The sequence below is a fragment of the Hemitrygon akajei genome, chromosome 16, assembly GCF_048418815.1.
Source record: "Hemitrygon akajei chromosome 16, sHemAka1.3, whole genome shotgun sequence".
Lineage (NCBI taxonomy): Eukaryota > Metazoa > Chordata > Chondrichthyes > Myliobatiformes > Dasyatidae > Hemitrygon > Hemitrygon akajei.
In genome coordinates, this window is record NC_133139.1 from 31,104,103 (window position 1) to 31,122,516 (window position 18,414).

At 38.5% G+C, this 18,414-nt stretch overlaps 1 protein-coding gene and 1 long non-coding RNA gene across 4 annotated transcripts in view; one reads left to right on the plus strand and one right to left on the minus strand.

Annotated features, from left to right (window-relative positions):
- The window catches only part of LOC140739938 (uncharacterized), a 369,849-nt gene that overhangs the window by 105,539 nt on the left and 245,896 nt on the right, over positions 1–18,414 (plus strand). The gene's annotated exons all lie outside the window — the stretch shown is intronic.
- The window catches only part of sppl2 (signal peptide peptidase-like 2), a 50,860-nt gene continuing 36,794 nt past the window's right edge, over positions 4,349–18,414 (minus strand). For 2 of the 3 annotated variants that reach the window (XM_073068626.1, XM_073068625.1), the window contains exons 10-16: positions 15,748–15,822; positions 13,717–13,779; positions 10,444–10,543; positions 10,046–10,123; positions 8,512–8,672; positions 7,377–7,433; positions 4,349–6,987 (exon numbers count right to left, since the gene is read on the minus strand). In XM_073068626.1, coding sequence (XP_072924727.1) covers positions 6,793–6,987; positions 7,377–7,433; positions 8,512–8,672; positions 10,046–10,123; positions 10,444–10,543; positions 13,717–13,779; positions 15,748–15,822 — 729 coding nt within the window. In that variant the 3' untranslated portion in view covers positions 4,349–6,792. Of the gene's footprint in view, positions 6,988–7,376; positions 7,434–8,448; positions 8,673–10,045; positions 10,124–10,443; positions 10,544–13,716; positions 13,780–15,747; positions 15,823–18,414 lie in introns of all 3 variants that reach the window. The other variant, XR_012101773.1, reaches the window with a different exon arrangement.

Genomic DNA, 18,414 nt, shown 5'->3' on the forward strand with positions numbered 1-18,414 from the left:
GTCAATATAGCACAGAAATACAATTACATCAGTGTGAATTAATCAGTCTGATGGCTTGGTGGAAGAAGCTGTCTCAGAGTTTGTTGTTTCTGGCTTTAGTGATGCAATACTATTTCCCAGATGGTTTAACAGTTTGTGGCTGGGGTGACTCGGGTCCCCAGTGATCCATCGGGCCCTTTTTACGCATCTGTCTCTGTAAATATCCTGAATAGTGTGAAGTTCACATCTACAGATGTGCCGGACTGTCCTCTGATTGAGGGAAGTACAGTTCCCATACCAGACAGTGATGCAGCCAGTCAGGATGCTCTCAATTGTGTCCCTGTAGAAAGTCCTTAGGATTTGGGAACTCATACCAAACTTCTTCAACCATCTGAGTTCAAAGAGGTGCTGTTGTACTTTTTTCACCACACAGCTGGTACGTACAGACCACGTGAGATCTTCCGTGATGTGCATGCTGAGGAACTAAAGCTGATCACCCTCTCAATTGATGTCAATAGGGATTAGCCGGTCTCCATTCCTCCTGTAGTCCACAACCAGCTCCTTTGTTTTTGTGACATTGAGGGAGAGGTTGTTTTCTTGACGCCACTGTGTTAGGGTGATGACTTCTTCTCTGTAGGCTGCCTTATTATTTGTTGAGATTAGGCCAATCAATGTAGTATTGTCCACAAATTTAATTAGTAGACCATCCCAGTATCAGGTTGACATTGAGGAGGAGGATGGATGGATCAGTGGATTTAGTGGACGAGTGTCTCACGAGCAAGAAGTTGGGAAAGAGTGAGCTAATGAAAAGTTTGGAGGATAATCAGAAGGGTTAAGGGTCAACAGGATAGGTCTACAGGACTGTAGGGTGTAGATGAGACAGACAAACTTGATGCAGCTAATAAAAGTAGAATGCGACTTCACCTGAAACAAAGAGTTTTATCTTCAAACCTCTGACTTACAGCCTACATTTTGCCAAGCTTTTTGGCAACTGGCTGCAGTGGTACAAAGTCAAATTTTATGTGTTAATATTCCTTGGATATTTCAAACGTAGAGCTTGATGTAGAGGTTAGATACCAGATACTATATGAATTAGACATGTTCAGGTTCCTTGTTGAAAATAACAATAGGTGACAGTGTGGTAGTGTCATTGATTAATGACTAGCACAATAGCTGCATTTCTACCTCCAGAATCTAGACGTCTTTGCCTTTGGAGGAAACATTGGAAATATTTTTGACACAAACAGGAAATTTCAGCGTCATTGACTGAATTGATGATTAAGTGCTTTCCAGTCACTCATTACAGAAGCTGGGAGGAATATAACTTGCAGCCAGAGAAATTCACCGAAACATTAATTGTATCCAAGTTAACACACCTCCCCACTCCATACCACTTTTTAAGGAAATGAATCATGATATGCAAGCTATCACGTACGGTAAAAGCGATTGACATTTGTGACAAATCTGGGTATAAAACAGGAAGCAATGTACAATATATCTATGAAGAAAACCCTTGTAAAAATTGCAAGGTTATACATTACTGAGGGCCGAAGTAGTTACTCTAACATTTGCAATAATTACAAGAATATGGTGGAATGGAGAGAAAAAAATTGTTTTGATTTGGTAACACAGGTAGAGTCTGGCTAATGTATTGCAGGATGCAAACAAGGTTGAAGGTGACAACGAGGAATCAATTTAATAAAAAAATACTTTAAAAAGGTGTTCTTGACTGCAGTCTAATTTTGTGGGAAAATATTCATGGCCAGCAGTGAATATCAAATATCTCAGAAATTAATTGCACAGAAGGTAACCAGTCATCTCATTATGTCCATGTCAGCAAAAAATACATTAATTAAGCTAATCCTACTTCTTAGCTCTCTATCTATAACCTGTCTACAGAACTTTAAAGTGTCTATTTAGGGCTCTTTTGAATGAAATCAGAGCTTCTGACATCATCACTTTTTCAGTTTCACAGCACTTTTTGCTGAAAAATTCATCTCTTCAACTTACCCTGACTTACCAATAATATTTTAAATATATATGCCATGTTATTGTCCTGCCTGCAAAGGAAATGGGTCCTTCCTGTTTATTCTATCCAAACTTTTCAATGTTAACTCTTCTCATGGCATCCCTTGGTCCAAAGCTGACAGTTCCAGTCTTGTCAATCTCTCTTTATAACTATTATTTTGTGAGTTTTGATGGCACCTTGGTAACAACTTCTATAGCAACCTCCCTAGTGCATTCCCATTCTTTCTACAAAGCTGTGCACAATACTCTATCTGTGGCTCACTCATGTTTTACATAATTTGAAGTGTCTGCCTACTCTTAACGAAAGTAAGGATCAGAATCAGGTTTAATTGCACCAGCATACGTTGTGAAATTTGTAAACTTTACAACAGCAGTACAATGAAACACATGATAAATATAGAGAAAACAATTAAGTATATTTATTTAATTATGTTATATATTTAATTAAATTATATAATAATAAATTAACTTTGTGGGCCGAAGGGCCTGTATTGTGCTGTAGGTTTTCTATATATATGTCTATTAAATATTTAAAATAAGAAGTGCAAATAAAGCAAATAAAAAAGTAGTGAGATAGCATTCATGGGTTCAATGTACATTCAGAAATTGGATGGCAGAGGGGAAGAAACTGTTCCTGAACCGCTGAGTGCGTGCCTTCAGGATTCTATACCTCCTTCCTGGTGGTAACAATGAGAGGAGCACGTGTCCTGTATGGTGGGGGTCCTTAATGGGACTGGGATCACGTGGCCTCTAAACAATATCTAATCTCCCTGTTATGGTCAGAGATAGAAATTCTGATAAGCACAAGGTGTTATATTTTGGTAAGTCAAACCAGGGTAGGGCTTTCACAGTGAAAAATGAGGCCCTGGGGAGTGTTGTAGAATAGGGACCAAGGAGCATAAGGACAGTTTCCTCAAAGTGGTGTCACAAATAGACTGGATGGTGAAGTCATTTAGCATCACTGGCCACTGAGGAGTTGGGATGTTACATTACAGCTGTACAAGACATTGGTGAGACCACACCTGGTGCATTTTGTTGTAAGAATGATGTCATTAAGCTTGAAAAAGTACAAAATATTTACAAACTGTCCAGCTCTTGAAGGCCTGAGTTACAGAGAAATGTTGAACAGTTTAGGAGTTTATTCATTGAAGGCATAAGGGGCAGAGATTGGGTGAATGCACGTAGTACCTTTCCCAGAAAGAGGAATCAGAAACAAAAGGGCATAGGTTGAAGGTGAAAGATTTAAAAGGAACTTAAGCAGCTTCTTTATGCAGAAGGTGCTGCGTATATGGAACGAGCTGCCAGAGGAAACGGTTGAGGCAGTAAATTAACAACATTTACAAAACACACACAAAATGCTAGGCCTGCTGTGTTCCACCAGCATTTTGTGTGTGTTGTTGTTTGAATTTCCAGCATCTGCAGATTTCCTCGTGTTTGAACGCTTACAAGACATTTGGATAGGTATGTAGAACGCTTAGGCCAGTGGTTCCCAACCTTTTCTATGCCCCACACCCCTAGGAAATGTTTGATTAATGTTTGCACCCCCTACAAAAGTAATATCACATTTGAAGATGAAGAAGTCTAATTTCTAATTTTTGAACCACAAATTGAACCACATACAATACCGTGGGTGAACAAATTGAATTAAAAAAATTAAGCTTTTAACTCAGTACATAAAATGTAAATATAAATTGAGCAATTAGATTCTAATTTATTCAGAAAAAATTGTAAACAGTAAATTGATGAGACTCCTCAACTCTGAGGTGTAACTCCCAGGTAACACTGATGAGAATCCTCAACTCTGACTCGGGCAGCAGGAGACTGGAGTGTGCTTGGGATAACCGTTACGATCACTTCTCAAGGCACACTGGCAGCTGGCTGAGTGATGACTCGTGACTCATCATTCAAGCCACTCTTTGCCGCACCCCCTGAAATTCCATCTCGCACCCCCTGGGGGTGTGGGCACTCCAGGTTGGGAACCCCTGGCTTAGGCAGATACGAGTCAAACATGGGCAAATGGAAGCAGCTTTGTTGAGCATCTTGGATATTGGTCTGAAGGGTTACGATACTATGATACACCTGAGAATGCCTCTGTACTCTTTAGTACATCATTTATTGTGCTTTGTTTTGATTTCCCCTTAAGATACAATACCTTGTACTTCTTGACAAATTGCATTCTACGTGGACAAGTCTCAATGGGAAATTGGGATTTTCCTTCCAGCATGGATCAATGTATCGGAATCAGGAGGCCTTCTATCCTAACCTCTTCTTGATCATAGGTCCCCCCCACCTTGCATTGAAGGCAAATCAACATAGCACAGTGGAATTAAAGAGAGTGCTCTTTTAACTACAAAAGCTTTATTTGGAAATCATAATCCACAACATGATTTTTTAGAATAACGAATAAAATACGTCTTACTGGAATCAATACCATATGTATGTCAAGCAGCGTCATTGTGTGAAAATAAATAAAACCTTGTGCCCAGTCTTTCTATTTTCATTAACTAGGGATAAATCATCAACAGTAACTTGAGGAAACTCTTGATCAGTCAGAAGTTCAATGTTGACTTTATTTTTCTGTTTGCATTACTGTTGGAAGAACTGGTTGTTGAGAGATTTGGCTTATTTATTGCACAATTTTCAAATAAAGAAATAAAAGCCACATTTTTATTCTTAAATTCATTTTCAAGGTATTGCCTAATTTAGAGTACCATGTAAAAAGACAGGATAATACAGAATTTAAAAGGAACGGTCCTTTTTTATTGGGTTTTAAATCTATGCAGTCACCTTTTATTAAAAAAAAGTTCTTTAGTCAAAGATACTTATTTTGGCTGATGTTATTAGTTGCATGTATTTGTATTAAACAGATAGAAAACATGATTAATCATTTCTGCCCACACGGGCTTTTATTTTCTGACATTTTATGATGTCAAGATTTTGATATCTTCATGGATTCCCAGTATTTTCATTGAGAACATGCCACAGAATCTACAATTTTTGGACTAAATGATTTTTTTAGGTTTTCAAGAGATTTTTCAATTTCATTCAATCAGTCAAGCCATTTAACAATGTTACATGATATTTTGAAACTATTTGCTATTCTCAGTTAATTATGTGACAGGCACAGAGCTTGTTACCAAGTACAAGTAGACAACTTAAATACAAGAACTTAGAGAAGTTAAAACCGCCATCAACCCACAAATTATCAAATCAATCCAAACTAATGAAATTTAATTCACTTCACTGCTATGTAGATCAGGACCAGTTCAACTGCCCTGAATAGTTTAAAATTGTTCTTAAAGTTGCTGCACTATAGAAATGAGGTCAATCAGTTTAACATGTTATGAAGAGTTTGACTAAAGAGAAATTCCTAATCAATTTTTACCAGAACGGGTGGCACATAATTTAATTTTGTTTAAAAATTAAATTTCTATTAGATATGAGGGTGTATTAAGGAGTAACATTTTAACATTCAAATTTAAATGATCTAGTATTCCTTGAGTCTGTATTAACTTCCATCCTTTGAACCTTTGTTAGTTCTCCTAGGAATTCTACAGATAATTTAACAAAAAAAGAGATTTTAACAAATCAGGGAAGAAATCTGACGACCACATGATTTCGGAACAAAATATGATTGGTATTCAGGAATGCAGAAAGCATCAGTCCTCCTGCAGACTGATGGTGGATGGAACCTCAGCTATTTCTGGTGCTAGATAATGTGATTGTGAGTTATGAAGCCCAAGAGACAGTACCACAGCTACCACCTCATCTATGACCAAGCTGTAAACATTCCCAGAGGCAGAAGCAGGCAAGCGAGAAGTTGAAGTTATTATTATGCAGATAGTTTGAAGGGGAGAGGGGGTGGGAAGAGAGGGCTGGGGAGAGGGGGAAAGGAGATAGGAAAGAAAACCTAAGGAAAAAGGGTGTTATGTAGAAGCTGTGTGGGAATGGTAAATCAGTCATTCTGGTTCTAAAGTTGCTTGTGCTGTGACGTTGTGTTTCATTAATGAACTGTGGATCAGATAGGCCAAAAGGGCCTTGCTGGAATTGTACATTCCTACTGTGACTGTGCTATAAATATGGCTCATCAGATTCACAGTCCCAATATTGATATTGTATTTAATTAAACCTAAGAGATATTAACCATCACTATATTTCAAACTTGCCATCTACCCAACAAATAGTTCAGTGGTTACCATGTGCACCTCCTCCTCTTCAATGGGATGTAAGCTAGGAGTGCTCAGTTTAGGAGAAATAGAGTTATTTTGCAGAGATTTCCTTACCATAGTAGCTTTCTTTAGTAAGCATCCTAGTAAGCTGGAGAAATTGTTCAGCAGTTTGTTATTCAGGTCCAGAAAGAATAAATTGAATAACATCTCCAAAAATATTTATTCAAAAAAAACTTCTGGCCTGCAGGCTTGCTGTGAAGAGTTGATGGCAGAAGGGGCAGGGGATATGGCAATGATTTTATTGTTTGCCTGGACAAGTCATTCTTACAATGAACATTTGATTATCCTGAGAATTAGGAAGGCAATGGTTATTCTTTACTGAGTGGTGTCAGCTTTGAGAATGCAAGCAGCTTGAGTAGGGTCATTGAATAGCTGTCACTGATTGTGGGAGGTGGGAATAGTTTGGTACAGTGCAAATGGCCATGATAATTTAGGAGAATTTAACATCCCTTTGGTATTCCTTCATTTGCTTCAGCAAACAGCTGTGTTACTGCTCCTATTTCATTCTATATAATCCAACTGTAAGCATGCTGAAAAATAGCATTAGAGTACACTATCAGCAATGTGATTGGCTCATCTCATCTTTTGTTGGGAAGTTCTCACTAGGTTCAGCTTCATTTTCATTGATGGATGTTGCTGGTGAGGTGGTCAGGGCTTCTCCTTCATGGTGTGGAGTATTTGCAGTTGATTTGTCATCAGCCTGTGGACAGTTGTCAGTGACTAAAGATACCGACTTTGAGTGGAGCTCTCCCTGTAATATACAAAGTAAATACTGGTCAGGATAGTACAACTCAAAATGCTTGAGTCATATCCAGTCACCTATCTGCAACAGCAGTGGATCATTCTCCACAGGGATAACATTGCTTTCCTCTTCAATTAATCCAGCACTAAATTATCTTCTCAGACTACACATTGTTAAAACACTGAAGTGAAATTCAACAAGATAGATCTTTGGAGGACTTGCTATTCCACTCATGCTATTTCTTATGCAGGGTAAGAATACGCAAGGTGAGGCAACATCAATTCTAACAAAAATGTACTACATCAGCTACTTCTAAGTGGTGTGGTCAAGAAACACTGATTTGAAACAGTTTCTGGGGAAGTATTTAATTGGTTTTGTATGACCTCAGGGACACTTACCAGCTTTGGTGCAGTTGGAGGTGACGAGGCAACACACGAGGTGACATGTGAATTGCTCTGAAATTTGATTGAAAAGAAAACATGATTATTTTCATCAAACATAAGATACAAAAAATTGCGTATTGCTCCATTCAACATTAATGATTTACTAGTGCAGCACTGGCTCTTGCTTCCAGATTGCTGCAACTGCTGAAGTAAGAGGCACAGCTAACTCCCTTTCTTCAATGTATTGCCATGGGCAGGCTTTCAACCTATTTTGTAGTTGGTCTACAACACTGTTTAGTTGCATAAACTCCAGGGCTTTTTATAAACTCTGAATTTAAAGTACAATGACTAAACCAAACCAACCAGTAAGTCCTCAGATTCTAACTTGATGAAGTAGCAGAGTACAGGTCTTATGGATGGCATTATTGAAAGTATCATACAGCTCTTTGAATTCAGCGGTTTGGTATCAACGTGTTGAGTTTGCCATGGAAATGGGACACTACTAAACTAATTACTTGTTTGTTAGCAAATAATACACTGTTTGGAGACTTAACAACACTGCCCTGAAGACTGTAAAAGGTTAAATAAATTAAACCTTGACAAGAATTTAAAAAACTACATCAACAAAACAATTAATAATTTTGATACTTTAATTTGGAAAAATCCAATTGAAATCAAATTACAACATTTATTAAAACAATTTACACACATTGTAAATGTCAGCTCAGTCTACATAATCTGCTTGCTGTTTTATGGGAAATATTCTGTTGAAAGTTCAGATTAAGACAACCAGGAAGATTTTAATGTGAATCAAACATCAATTTTATCTGGAGTGTCTACTGGAATGGAAATGTCATATTTTACATGGAATGTTTAATGCTGACAACAGCTCATTTTGTGATTCCAATGAAGTTCCTAATCTTTCCTCCTTAAATGTTATAATTCAGACATTACATTACAGTCAATCATAAATGGGTATTTAGTGGCAATGAATGATTCCAAAATAAGTTGATTTCGTTTTAATCTCTAATGTTGTACCCGGTCCAAGGTAGAATTGCATAATGATAGAACTGCAAATTTACTCAACTTTACTATTACATTTTGGGGAAAAAAAAATTCTTCAAGGCAGTCATATCAAACTGGTATTCACCGCAAATCCACTTCCACTCCAGAACATTGACATCTCCTTGCGCCAGCAAGCCACACAGATGCTAGTAATCAGAGTGCATGGGACCAGGTAAAGGAGCGCTGGTTGACCTGTCTGCATCAGTGCCAGAGCAATAAAAGTGATGAGAAGACCAATGCCATAAGCTGAGGAACAAAACACAAGAAACTTGAAATGAACAACAGATACTTCTAAAAAGAACATGAAGGAACTAAAACAGAACTCATGCATCATCACTGCACTGACACTCGTAATTGAATACAAGCTAGAATTTGTCTTAAGCGCAAGAAATTCTGCAGATGCTGGAAATATAAAGCTACATACACAAAATGCTGGAGGAACTCAGCAGGTCAGGCAGCACCTATGGCAATGAATACATAGTCAACATTTCAGGCCAAGACCCTTCTTCAGGACAAGGAATCTGTCACATCTTCCTCCATTTGAAAAAACTGATGACTTTTGTGCACTTCACCAAAATCAGTTCTATATGTAGTTTCTCCTTCTGGATTCTACTGATGGGTTTCATTCCCATTCTATTATTTTCCTTCAATTTTTGAGAGTTGTCTCATACTTCATTTTTTAAATTTTATAATACATGCACGTTAAACACTAGTTTCAAAATGATGGCACAACACAAACATTTGAATCTTTCTACAAGGTTTAATTAAAAGCCATTATTTGAGTTTACTAAACATATTAACTATCCTCTTGAAAGTAATTGATGGGTTTGGTTCTTAAAAGCTTAACCTCTGCTCTTGATTTGATCAGATACAAGGGAGCCTTCTCACGTCAATAGCAAAAAAATGAGTCTTGACCCAAAACATGAACTCCTCTTTTCTTTCTCTGATACTAATTGCTCCAAGTATTTCAGCATTTTCTGCATTCCTTGTTTCTTCCACTGATCAGCATGTCTGTCAAGAGTAAGCCACTCTTTGTATTCAGATGCATTTCTCATGTCCATCACAGCCAAATTTCAAGAACATTTTTTTGCAGATGTATATTTTGTTTCAATTTTTTTAAATACCCGTATCATTCAGCTAGATCCTACACGTGTTATCTCAACCATCCCATTCCAATGTTAATATTTAGAAATTAAACAACCTTACTGATACAAGTATCATTTGCACCAAATCAGTGCATTCTCCAGCAAACCACAGCCACTCCTTATGCACTTCACTTGCAGGTTCCCTCCAAATGACACACCCTTCTGACTTGGAAAAGTATTGCTGGTCCTTCATTGTTACTAAATTTAAATCACAGAACTCCCAGCACTCTGGGAGTTTAAGGTGGTGACTTATCACCACCATTTCAAGGGATGGTAGGGATGAGCAATAAATGCTGGCCTTCAACCAATGTCCAGATCCCAAAAATGAATATAGAAAAGGTTCAAAAGTATGGCAATGCTGAACTGATGGAAGCAGTAATGAATCATGAAGGCTTCCTGAGCTCTTTCTCCAATTTCTTTCTTTTTCCCTAGCATCTGATTTGTAGTCATGTGAAAATAAATGATGGCACTTACCGACTGTGCAAGCTACAAAGTAGATTCTTGAAGTCTGCACCTGAATATCAAACCTGTGGCAGTACGCCACTAACATTCCTGCAAGGAAGATATGGTGTTATTTGTTGTTGTAGACGAGAAGACAAATTTAAGATCAGAAGGAACTTCAGTATAACAAAATGTTTTTTGTTATGAACAAGCGATTGAATTAAAAAAAAATTCAACACACACTTTTTGTAAACCGCAAAATCTGCCAACAAATCACAAAGTGCCTGTACCACGGTAAGAGATGCTTAATATATGTCAGCACTATTAAAAAGGACAGTTATCCAAAAACAGTGAAGAAAATAATGCACATTTATTTCTTTTAATCAAACAAATGAAATGCCTGGGTTCACAGAAAAGCAGAGATTATTTACCTGGTATTAAAACATCACCAAAGCCAAGGAGGGAGAACGGTCGGTCACACAGTGCCAGAGGCGAGGAATTTAACCGAGGCACCTTCAGTACCATTGGGAGCTGAAGATTAAACAAAAGTCTCACCAATACAACAAATCATTTCATTCTACTAAAAAGAGAAGGAAACTATTTGCCACTTACTCAGTCTAAAGTATTTAATTCAAAATTTTAAGTACCTGGACCAATGCAATTTATTATAGCATCAAAAACATGCATTGAAACACTTGTGCAAAATGATACTGAATACATGCAAGGAGATTGAGGGGAAATATAAATATCACCATCACCATCACTGTGATGAGCAATACGCTCCACAAAATATCAATGAACTTTTGAAGAGGAATCTGCTCAAGTGCTATTGGCAAACATACAAATTAGTTCAAAACTTTTGGACAAAATTAATGAAATTCTAATATTGTTTGCTAGTGACTTATATATTAAGTACCTAGGTCATTCTGACCAGAGGAAGGTCATAAATTATTGTGATTTCAGTGCCTCTGGCTTAGAAGTGCAAACAGATCAAGACTCCTTACACAAATCACAACATATTAAGGACTCTCTTGAAAGTGGTGATTGTCAACATCTGATATAAACAAAAATCAGGACTAAATTCAGCTGCAATACCTTCTCCATTTCCAGATTTCCTTCCAGAAGTAAGCATGAATAATATCAATCTGGATAAACAAACATACAAAACCAACCCAATAAGGAAACAGGCGAATAAAAATTAAACTGCAAGAGTGTTGCAGATCTAAGGACAGAAATTCAGCTTGTCAGAAATATATAGGGATGGGCTTGAGTATTTTCAAGATCCTCCTTCAAATTCTACGGTTAAAGTAAATTGCTGCTAGAAATGTGTGCCTAAACCCATAAGTGTCCAGATGTTCACCCAACAAAAGCATTAGAAACAAGACTGATAACCTTGCTGTACAAAAGTCAGAAAGGCAGCCCTGCAAGTCTCAATGAAATTTCCTCAAATCACCTTCTACGAGAAGGCTCAGAATCAAATACATATCTAACTTCCTGGAGTTGTTATTATTTAGTCACTGTTTGGCAATGCCCACACTCAACCTAGAAGGGCACTCAACCTGCTCCACTGACTTAGGGACTATCAGTGATATATTGGGCAAGATTTCCAATGTAGCTTAGAAATATCTCTGTATTTCAGTTGGCAAGTGAAAGGAAATGTGTCTAGCTGGAACTTATTGTGGCTCAATTAATATTTGAAGAAAGGCATGAGATTCAGCTTCACATTCTAAGGCAAACTATAGCTTTGCCTTAAAAAGGAGGGGAGTAAAATCAAAGTATTTCATACTTGAGCAGAAAATACAGGGCCAATAAAAAGTATTCCCTTCCCTTTGAAGTTTCCATGTTTTATTGTTTTATAACATTGAATCACAATGGCTTTTTGAAACTGATCAACAGAAAAGACTCAATCGTGTCAAATTGAAAACAAATTTCTACAAATTAGTCTAAATTTATTACAGTAGATGCACCTTTGGTAGCATATACAGCCTTGAGTCTAAGGTGAACGATCTCTATCAGCTTTGCACATCTAGACACTGCAATTTTTCCCCATTCTTCTTTACAAAACTGCACAAACTCTGTCAGATTGCATGGGGATCATGAGTGAACAGTCCTTTTCAAGTTCAGCCACAAATTCTCAATTGGATTGAGGGCTGGACTACTTGGCCACTCCAGGACATTAACTTTGTTGTTTTTAAGCCATTCCTGTGTAGCTTGACTTTATGCTTGGAGCCACCGTCTTGCTGGAAAACGAATTTTCTCCCGAGTCACAGTTCTCTTGTACACTGCATCAAGTTTTCCTCCAGGATTTCCCTGTATGTTTGCTGCATTCATTTTACCCTCTACCTTCACGAGCCTTCCAGTGTCTGCTGCAGTGAAGCATCCCATAACATGATGCAGCAACCACCATGTTTCATGGTAAGGATGGTGTGTTTTTGATGATGTGCAGTGTTTAGTCTGATGGCCAAAAAGCTCAGACCAGAGAACCTTCTTCCAGCTGACTTCAGAGTCACCCACATGCATTCTGGCAAACTGTAGCCAAGGTTTCATAGTTTTCTTTTGAACAGTAGCTTTCTCTTTGCCACTCTCCCATAAAGTAGCAACTGGCAATATTTGTTGCATGCACAGTCTCTCCCATCTCAGCCTCAGAAGCTTGTAACTCCTCCAGAGTTGTCATAGGCCTCTTGGTGGCCTCCCTCACTAGTCCCCTTCTTGCACAGTCACTCAGTTTTTGTGGACAGCTTGCTCTAGGCAAATTTACACCTGTGCCATATTCTTCTCCATTTCTTGATGACTGACTTAACTGTACTCCAAGGGATATTCCAGTGACTTAGAATTCTATTGTATCCATCTGCTGACTTGTGCTTTTCAATAACCTTTTTACGGAATTGTCTTTATGGTGTAGTTTTTGCCAGAATTCTGACTCAACAACAGTTGGACCTTCTAGATACAAATGTATTTTTACTACAATCAATTGAAACACTTTGACTGCACACAGGTGAGCTCCATTTAACTATTTATGTGACTTCTAAAACCAACTGGCTGTACCAGTGATGATTTCATGTGTCATGTTAAAGGGAGTGAACCATTATGCAATCATTTATTTTGTGTTTTATATCTGTAATTAATTTAGATCACTTTGTAGAGATCTGTTTTCACTTCGACACAAAAGAGTCTTTGAGTTGATCAGTGTCAAAAAGCCAAATTAAATCCACTGTGATTCAATATTGACAACAAGACATGAAAAATTCCAAAGGGGGATGTGAATACTTCTTTTTGGCATTGTAAATATTCTACACACCTAGTACATAATAAGAGCATGACGTTTAACATATGAAACTAGTGGCAAAAATATCAAGCAGGATGATGGGGGAAAATCAGTGATGTGACTCTCATTCCAACAGACCTTCTTACCAGTGACTGTACCTTTCCACCCCTCCTAGCACTCATACATTTGTACAGCAGTTCAAAGCTATCTTAAAGTGCCTGCAGGGGGAGAAGACCTGAATGCAAATGAAAAAGGGTAAATGCATGAGTGCTAGGAGGGGTGGGAAGGTACAGTCACTGGTAAGAAGGTACAAGATAGACTATGATCCTACCAAAAAGAGAGCAGAACGAGGGAAAAAATGAAGATTAAGTAATTATCACACATCACACACAGCCCAAAGATTTGAACAGGGCATATTTCAGTCTTTTTTCCACTGTACCTTTTCATGCGTAGAGAAATCTGAAGGACCAGCAGCCACTTCCACCATGATACTCTTGCCACTCTGAAATACAGAAGCTCACTCTTTAGAAAAAAAAAAGTCTATACTTAAAACGTTAAACATGCCCTTCAGAATTCTCAGGAAATGGATTAGAAAAAAAAACATTCTGAATGAGCCATAATTTCCACCCTATTTCTAACTAAGGATACTGGGGATGAGAACACAAGGGTCATAATGTCCACATCAGCCAATACATGACCTTTAGGCTAACCCCATTTTCCAGCCCTTAGTTCACTGTCTAGCAAGTTATGACTCCTAACAAGCACCTGAACGTGCATTTGTTATTTGGCTCTATTCGCTTTACACTTATGACTGTCTAGCTAAGCATAGCTCCAATGCCACATTTAAGGTTGCTGATGACATCATTGTTGTAGCCCGAATCAAAGCTGATGACAAATAAGCATATAGGAGGGAGAGTGAAAATCTGGTGATTGGTGCCATATCAACAACCACTTACTCAATGTCAGCAAGATCAAAGAGCTGATTATTGACTTCAGGAACAGGAAACCAGACATCCATGAGCCAGTCCTCATCAGGGGATCAGAGGTGGAGAAGATTAGCAACTTTAAGTTCCTTGGCATTATCATTCCTTTGATGGCTTTGTTACAAAGTTTGCAGATGGTATGAAAATTGGTGGAAGGGCAGGTAGTTTTGAGGAAGTAGGGTAGCTACAGAAGGTATTAGACAGATTAGGAGAACAGGCAAAGTGGCAGATGGAAAACAATGTCAGCGAGAGTGTGGTGATTCACTTTGGTAGGAGAAAATGGAAGAGTTGAGAAAATACAAAAACGGCGCAAAGGGACTTGGGAGTCCTTGTGCAGGGTTCCCTAAAGGTTAATTTGCAGGTTGAATCAGTGGTGAGGAAGAAGAATGTGGATGTTAGCATTCATTTCAAGAGGACTAGAATCTAAAAGCAAGGATGTAATGCTGAGACTTTATAAATCACTGGTGAAGCCTTACTTGGGGTATCGTGAGCAATTTTGGGCCCCTTATCTTAGAAAGGATGTGCTGAAACTGTAAAGGGCTCAAAGGAGGTTCACGAAAATGATTGCAGGATTGAATGGCTTATTTGATGAAGAGTATTTGGTCACACTGGGCCTGTATTCATTAGAATTCAGAAGAATGAGGGGTGACCCAATACTTGACCTCTGATTGCTTTTCACCAAAGCTGTTATGTTAATGTTACTATGGCATGGGCCTGTACAGAACTATTGAAGTTTTAAAGAACAAAAATAAGTGGAGTATTTGCTCCATAGCAAAGAAAGCCCAGCAGCATCTCTACTTTCTGCAAAGGCTGAGGAAAGTCCATCTCCCACCCCCATCCTCAGCACATTCTACAGGGGTTGTATTGAGAGCATCCTGAGCAGCTGCATCACTGCCTGGTTCGGAAATTGCACCATCTCGGATCGCAAGACCCTGCAGTGGATAGTGAGGTCAGCTGAGAAGATCATTGGGGTCTCTCTTCCCGCCATTATAGACATTTACACTACATGCTGCATCTGCAAAGCAAACAGCATCATGAAGGACCCCATGCACCCCTCATGCAAACTCTTCTCCCTCCTGCCGTCTGGGAAAAGGCACCAAAGCATTTGGGCTCTCACAACCAGACTATGTAACAGTTTCTTCCCCCAAGCTATACGACTCCTCAATAGAGCCTGGACTGACACCTTGCCCTATTGTCCTGTTTATTATTTATTGTAATGCCTGCACTGTTTTGTGTACTTTATGCAGTCCTGGGTAGGTCTGTAGTCTAGCGTAGTTGTTTTTTTTTCTCTGTGTTGTTTTTTATGTAGTTCAGTCTAGTTTTTGTACTGTGTCATGTAACACCATGGTCCTGAAAAACGTTGTCTCATTTTTACTATGTACTGTAGATAACAGTTATGGTCAAAATGATGATAAAAGTAACTTGACTTGACTTTTTGTAACATCTCTTTTTTTTTTGCTAAGGATACAGAGAATTTGGCTGCTTACCTGAGTGAGAAATGGAGTAATGAAGACAAAGAAAATATCATATACAAAGAGAACCACCAGCAGTAACGTGCAAGCCTGGAATGAAGAAAAAAAAACACTAAGAGTCTGCAAATAGTTAACATTGAAGCTAGAAGTATAAAATGTACAATACACCTGATCCTCGTTATGTGCATCTTCAGACTATGTTCACAGTTATGCGAGGAACCTATTTCTACCAATGTCTCCTTGTATGCGTCCAAAACTCACAGTTATGTGAAGAGCACCGCTTTCCCGCCAATACAAGTCAGGTGCGCACACCTCACGGTCTCACTCCCGCAAGTCTCGCATTGGTTTTGGTAAGGTGTGGATGTGCAATCTTGCGCTCTTAAACTTTTGTTGTTTTACCTACGATGCAGTGACTTTGTGCTTGAAATATTTAACTGTGCCTCCTAAGCGCCCGATGTCATGTCCTGGGCCATCAGCCGAGCGGCAGAGAACCGCTTTAACACTTGAAAAAAAGTTGGAAGTTATAAACAGCGCGGAATCAGGTGAAGGTAACACAGCTCTGGGACGTTACTGTCGGGAACAGAATCTTGCCTTTAAAGTTCTTTTATTGCTTGACAATGCGCCAGCCCATCCTAAACATTTGGATAGCATTCATCCTAACATAACTGCGTTTCCTGCCGCCTAACACGACATCGATGATTCAACCACTCGACCAAGGTGTGATCCATATTCAAGGCATTTTTTTTTACAGCGGACTATCTCTCACATGCTGCAAGCAACAGACAATTTTGAAAATCCCAGGAGGTTACCAACGGTGAGGGAATGGTTGAAGTTAGGACACTTGGCACAAATGGCAATGGACATAGACCCAAGTTTAGAGTGGAGTAAGCATTTCAGTCGTTCCCTGCCGTCAACCCTCCTTCCTTACAAGCAAATTTATGCTGAAAAACAAAATGCTGCCAAGCAAACAACCCTCACCACTTTCTTCAAACCGGTGCCGGCAGTTCTAAGAGTTCTGTGAGTCTTCCTTCACCCTTGCTGTGCTTGATATGATCCTGATGACCATAACCATCCATGCACCTTATCCATGTAAAGCTGCCTGACACCACAACAACCACTCATCTCCCGGAGCGAACACACCTGCCACCTGTACAGTTGCTGAGTACTGTACACCCTAGTATGTTAACTTTCTATGATTTATTACATTGAATATTACCTTAAATTGATGAAATATAATACGAATGTGCCTTGTGGTACTGCTTTTGTGTCATATTGGTATGAAAATGTGAATAAATTACAGATAAAACATATTTAGGAAGCCCTCTGGAGCGCATCCCTATTTTCTCCATTTAAATAATTATTCACATTATGCGATTTCACATTATGAGGAATGTATCCCCCGCATATAAAGAGGATAGGGTGTATCATCACATTCCACTATATTACATAATGTCTATTCATACGTAGCCTAAGATAAAGTTCAGGGCACATCTTAATGAACACCGAATTTTAGTCCAACCATCAATATGTATCAAGAGACTATCAAAAACGTGAAGTAATGTGGAGAATCTATTACTGAAACAAGAATTTGATCTTTATACAAGATTGATTTAAAATTAAAAAAATCCCACCTCTATATGGATTACTTTGAACATTTTGGACAGCAGCTCCCCAGCGTGGAACAACGCTTGAGTCCTGGGTCCCTGCTCAGGGCAGTGCACTGTATATCAGGCATTGCTAAAGTCAGATTGTCATTTGCACAGAATAATTTTAGATGCCAAATGCTGCCAGGTATGTGAGAAAGACACAGTCAAGCCTGATGCCAGCCATTCTACAGCTACAGATCTATACTGCCCAGCAGGAGTCAAGAGGAGGAACTCTGGCTGATTTTCACTAATCTAGAAACTCAAACAAGTTACTTCTTCAATTATTAACCACTGAAACATAAAAAATGTGAGTAGAAAACATAGCATCTGCAGAATCTCTTGTGTATATCATGTGAAACATGTATACATATCTGAATTTTAAGATTCAGAACTAGACATTCAGTGCCACATGAAGTTAAGCTCACAATTCAGAAAGCAAACAGCCTGATGATGTTTCCTTTAATGACAGCACCATATACCTGTGCTCATTAATGAACCTGTATTTTGGACAACAGAAAATATTGTATTAGCTGCTTTAAGAATGATTAAGAAATGAAATTTTGCACACAGCATTTTAAAAATATACTGAAAAAAAAACAATTGTCAAGAATGAGGGATGAGGAAATTTCAGATGCTTCAGGTATCCTATGGGTACCAGGATGGTGCTGCTACCTTAACTTACAAGCAAACTGGATTTGATCCCAGTCTTCTACAGAGTTTGCTGTGCAGTCTACGACTGGTGGGTGGCAAGAATTAGGTTGGAGCGGATAGATTGCACAAAGGAATGAGTTACAGGGAAATAAGCAGAGGACTAAGATTGCTAGAATTACTCACAGACAACACGTCTTCATTGTGTTGATGGCACCTTTCCACATTGTAGGAACAATTAATAACAATAAAGTATGAAAAATTATGGGAAAGGTATTTTAACTGGAACACAAAATTGATTTGATACAGATCTTTAAGATTTAAAAGAATTGCAATAAATAAATTGGATATTATTTTCACATAAAATGAGATAACAGAGGAAACAAAT